We start from the raw sequence: 5141 nt of genomic DNA, 5'->3' as shown, positions 1-5141 counted from the left end.
AGTAGGCATATGTGTGTGGACTCGTCCCCCGAGTGTGAGACACACACAGAGACTAATGAGTTAATCTAGAAAACAAGTTACAGAGCCTTGGACACCAACAGAACCCTGTTCTCTTCCCACTCCCTCTGATGCTTCCTACTCTTACTTCCGTGCTGTTAAGACTCAGAAGTTGGGTGTGAGGAAGGTCGATTGTGATCTCCCTCGATGGCTGTCCTTCAACTTGGGAAGGAGGTGAAGCCATTCTCTGCAGACGAACCGAGGCATCGCATGTCACAGGGCAAAATGAACGACAGGCTCCCACCTCCCAAAACCTCCTCTAACCACCTTCCCCCTAAACAGTGCTGAAACAGCACATCAGGTTTGACAGGCAGAGCGTGGGCAGTTAGCAGTAAAATACAGAGGGATCAATGATAACACAGACAACAACAGCATGTGTTACAACGATTTAATGGTCATTATTAAACAACACATTCTCCAAAGGCACGTGATATAACAGTTGTTTAATGCTTATCATTCATCCCCTTTTAACTTGGTGACAGAACCAGCATTACAGAGACAAAATCTGTATCAATTAGCAGTGTCCTGGTGATGGGACTTTGAGATCCATACCCATTAGCACAGTACAGTGCTAGGGATAGACCTGTGCCCATTAGCACTGTACAGTGTTAGTGACAGACCTGTACCTATTAGCACTGTACAGTGTTAGTGACAGACCTGTACCTATTAGCACTGTAGCCATCTTGCAGTGACAGACCTGTACTAGTAGAACTGTAGCCATTGGCACTGTACACCAGTGTAATACACTGACAGACCTGCACCTCCTAGTATTTAACCCTGAAAACCTAATGCAGTCTCCAGAGTCAATCCTGTTTTGGAAGAACATATTACGACTGAACTGGAAAGAGTTTATATTTCATTTACACCCTTCACAGTGTAATTGGTGCCTGTTTGGAATTGTTTGGGTGCACTGAATGGGAGTTTGTGGGGTGGGTGGGAATGTATTAACAGACAGAAACCTACCAAGAGTCCTTGTTCACACTGTACTCAAGTCCTAACAGCTCCAGGAGCAAAGAAACAGTCAGTTACATTTTTGGTTCCAAGCTTCATTCCAAAGTGGACTGTTTTCAGAGAAGGGGAGGGCATTGCTGTGTGGTTAAGACTCAGTCGACTGCTTGTGGAGATTTTCGGTTTTGCTGCTAAGTGGTAGCACGAGGCTGCGTGAACAGGGGTGTCACAGTCCTCTCCTGACTGGCAACCATCTTTCCCACTCACAGCTAAAGGAAGACAGACTTGTGCCTATAGACCAGCTTTCAGAACCACCCGATATCTCGGAGCACTTGGTGAGTGAAGTACATCTGAAGGGCAGTCACTGTTGTACCACAAGGGACGTGACAGTGCCAATTTATGTCTTGTGGGGTCCCAACAAACAGGAATGTGACAATGATCAGATTGGTTTAGCTTTTCATAATGATAACAGCGGGACAATTATTGGCCAGGGGATGACAACAACTTCAAATTACTAGCCATCACAAGAACTTTTACATCTGTCGCAGAGCGCAGGTAGTGGAATCCCTGGTTTAATATCAAAATAGTTCACCGAAGGTTCACCTCTTAACAGTGCAGGGCTACACCGGGAGCACTGACCCGGGATACTGCGCTCAAATCTCTGCAACAGGATTCAAACCAGTGAATTCTGACTTGGAGGGGAGAGGGAGACAGAGGAAGAGAGCAGAAAAGATAGAGAGAGGATTGGAAGAAAGAGAGACTGCTGCCCACTAGGGTCACAGTTGACACCTGCCGGTAGGAATCGGTATACTTCCCACCAGTTTGCTCCCCCCCCCCACACACATCCGCTTTCCAGTCCCTCACACCGGGAGGCTCTTGCTGACTGTGCGCTTGAACGCCGAGGTTAAGAAGCCACCGACAAAACGGAGACCCGCCGGGCCCCCTGGGATGGAGCTGAGCAGGTAGCCGGCGAGGGTGAAGAGCTGAAAGGCGGCAGCGACAGCAGTCAGGGCAGTGCTCCGCAGCGCCAGGGCGCTGTACAAGGTGGCGAAGAGGGAGCCCAGATAGGCGGCTGTGAACGGCAGGTGCTGGCGGGAGAGCAGCAAGTGGAGCTGGTTGTAGGGCCCACGCAGCAGGGCCAGGCCCGTCAGCAGGGAGACGCTGCCCAGGGTGAAGAGCAGGGCGAACTTCCGGGCCCTCAGCAACATGAAGGGAGCGTAGAGGGCTGACAGGCCGAAGCACAGCAGCCCCATGGCCAGGCACAGGCCGAAACCAGTCAGCCGCTGGCGGCGGGACAGGGCAGGCAGGCACGGGTCCGGTTCCGTTGACCAGAACCCACCTGACGATGGGCTGGAGTCCTGGCTCGGCGCCGGCTTGCCGCTCTGTCCGGAAGAGAACGGGTTCATCCGGCTCATCCAGCCATTGGTGGGGCGACTGGGTTCAGGGGAGTCGGCTTCCAGAGGTAAGAGGGGCTGGCTGTCAGCCCCATTCCCGTTGCGATTGCCTCGTGACTGCGACAGGTACTCCTGCAGCTGCCGGTTCAGATCAGCCATTCTGTGGCCACGGCGCTCGGCGACAGGGCAGACTTGTTCCGCTTCGAGTTCTGAGCAAAGATCCTTGAGCAGGGAAGGTCAGCCTGCCCCACTTAAGTCCCCAGCATCAAACAGTTAGAATGTTCGAAAGGTCGGAATGCACACAGAGTTACGGTGGAGTTGGCACACAGACGATTGTCCAGAGCTGCTGCCCGCTTCAGCTGGACCCTCTGTTTGAGTTCTGTCTTTTAGAGTCTCTCCTTCTCCTCCTGTCGGACTGTCTCTTTAGCAGATTCCCTCCTCCTCCGGTCGGAATGGCCTTTTAAAAGTTTCTCCTTCTCCTCCTGTCGGACTGTCTCTTTAAAGGGGTTAGTCCTCCTCCTTCTGTTGGATTGTCTCTTCAGCAAAGTCTCTTCTTCTCCTCCTGTTGGATTGTGTCTTTAGTAGAGTATCTCCTTCTCCTCCTGTCAGAGTGCCTCGTTAACAGAGTCTGTCTTTCTGCTGCCAGGCTCTCTCTTTAACAGTCTTTCCTCCTGTCAGAATATCTCTTTCACAGATTCTCTCCTCCTGTTAGACTTTCTCTTTAACAGTCTCTCCTCCTCCTGTTGGAGTGTCTCTTTAACAGTCTCTTTTCCTATCGGACCGTCTCTAATTGTCTCTCTTTGTACCTCCCTCGTCTCTCTCTGATGTTGATTTTATTCCTCCTCCCCCATTATCTTTAATTTTATCTTTATTTCCTCTCTAATTTTGAATTTTTATTTTTCTCTAATCTCTCCCTCTCTCCATCCAGCTATCTCTGATGAGTTTTATTCCTCTGTCGGATATTAATTTTATTCCCCCCTTTTCTGGCATTGATTTTGCAGTTCTCACTGAATTTATTTTTATTCTTTCTACCTCTTTTTCCACTCTCTTCCTCTCTCTGATCAGTTTTGTCTCCTTCAATTTATTTTTATTCCTCTCCCTCCTCTGTGATATTTTAGTTTTAATCCTCTCACTCTCTCCAATATTACTTGTATCCCTCTCTTCCCCAGATATGTTTTATCCCCTTCTCCCTCTATATTTTATCGCCTCTCTCTGATATTTTCTCTCTCCCTCTCTCCGATATTTATATTTTATCTCTCCCCCCTCTTGTGATTTTTATATTTTATCCCTCTTTCTCTGATAGTTATATTTTATTTCTCCCTGTGGTAGTTTATCCTCCTGTCACAATCTCTCTGATATTCTCCCTCTCCGATATTTTATCTCTCCCCCCTCTCTGCGATATTTTATATTTTATCTCTCCCCTTTCTCTGATATTTTATCCCTCTCCCTCCTGTGATATTTTATCCCTCTCCCTCCTGTGATATTTTATCCCTCTCCCTCCTGTGATATTTTAGATTTTATATCTCCCCTTTCTCTGATATTTATATTTTATCCCTCTTCCCCTCTGTGATATTTATATTTTATCCCTCCCCCCTCTCTGTGATATTTTATATTTTACCTTCCCTCCCCCCGAAAGTCCCTCAGTCCCAGTCTCTATCTCTGTCCCAGTCTCTCCCTCTGTCCCTCTCCCTCTCTCTCCCTCCCCCTGAAAGCCTCTCAGTCCCAGTCTCTATCTCAGTCCCTGTCTCTCTCCCTCCCTCTGAAAGCCCCTCTGTCCCTGTCCCTGTCCCTCTCCCTCTGTCCCTGTCCCTGTCCCTCTCCCTCAGTCCCAGTCCCAGTCCCTGTCCCTGTCCCTCAGTCAGTCCCAGTCTCTGTCTCTCTCTCTGTCTCTATCTCTATCTCAGTCCCTCTCCCTCTCCCTCAGTCCCTGTCTCTCTCTCTCCCTCCCCCTGAAAGCCTCTCAGTCCCAGTCTCTATCTCAGTCCCTGTCTCTCTCCCTCCCTCTGAAAGCCCCTCTGTCCCTGTCCCTGTCCCTCTCCCTCAGTCCCAGTCCCTGTCCCTCTCCCTCTCCCTGTCCCTGTCCCTCAGTCCCTGTCTCTGTCCCTCTCCCTCAGTCCCAGTCTCTGTCTCCCTCTGCCCCTCCCCCCCTCTGTCTGTGACGCTCGAGCCCCGGCTGCGTTGCTGCCAACGTCGACCGCCGTCACCCGGATGTCGCGAGCGGGAAGGGGCGGGGCCCTCAGGGAGGGTGAATCGAGCGCGGGGGCCGCTCTGCCCCTGCGGAGGGGGTCAGAGGTCAGCTGTGGCCCGGCCTGGTCGCCGGGGCAACGGCTCTCACCGCCCCGCCCCGCCCCCTCCCCTCCCCCACCCGCCTGCAGCGCGCGTGCGCGCCGCGCTCCGCCCGGTCAGACCCAGAGGACAGCATGGGACACTTACATTTGTCTAGCGCCTGTCTCCATCGCCGGGAAGTAGACAGCTGCTGTTGGTTGGGGCGGGGAAAGAAAAAAAAAGGAGCCAATTTTAACCAACGAGAAGAGACCCCTTCGGCCCTGCCCCTCCCCAAAACCTTGAATAAGTTCAGTGGCGCATCTGATTTTAATTTCAACTCCCCACAATCCATTTAAACTTTCATCCCTTTGGTCGCCAATGTGGGAACAGCAATAATAATTCTCGATAATCTGCCCTCCTGATGTTGATTTGAAGGACAAGACAGCAAGGATCTTTAGAGCAGAAGAAATAGGAGCA

General features: G+C 51.0%; 1 protein-coding gene across 1 annotated transcript; it reads right to left on the bottom strand.

Annotated features, from left to right (window-relative positions):
• Positions 1 to 431: 431 nt before the first annotated feature.
• sft2d3 (SFT2 domain containing 3) lies at positions 432 to 3867 on the bottom strand. Its single transcript, XM_043678047.2, has one exon. It carries the CDS (start codon positions 2556 to 2558, stop codon positions 1866 to 1868), a length of 693 nt encoding a protein of 230 aa, XP_043533982.1. The 5' UTR covers positions 2559 to 3867; the 3' UTR covers positions 432 to 1865.
• Positions 3868 to 5141: the final 1274 nt, after the last annotated feature.

Source organism: Chiloscyllium plagiosum, unplaced genomic scaffold (assembly GCF_037043375.1).
Source record: "Chiloscyllium plagiosum isolate Xiang-an unplaced genomic scaffold, Cpla_swu_hap1 HiC_scaffold_35, whole genome shotgun sequence".
NCBI classification, from domain to species: Eukaryota; Metazoa; Chordata; class Chondrichthyes; order Orectolobiformes; family Hemiscylliidae; genus Chiloscyllium; species Chiloscyllium plagiosum.
The sequence above is the reverse complement of the archived record's forward strand: the minus strand, read 5'-3'. Positions and strand labels throughout refer to the sequence as shown.

Excerpts from the sequence above, each read along its gene's own strand:
- sft2d3 (XM_043678047.2), bottom strand. The coding sequence starts at position 2,558 with ATGGCTGATCTGAACCGGCAGCTGCAGGAGTACCTGTCGCAGTCACGA.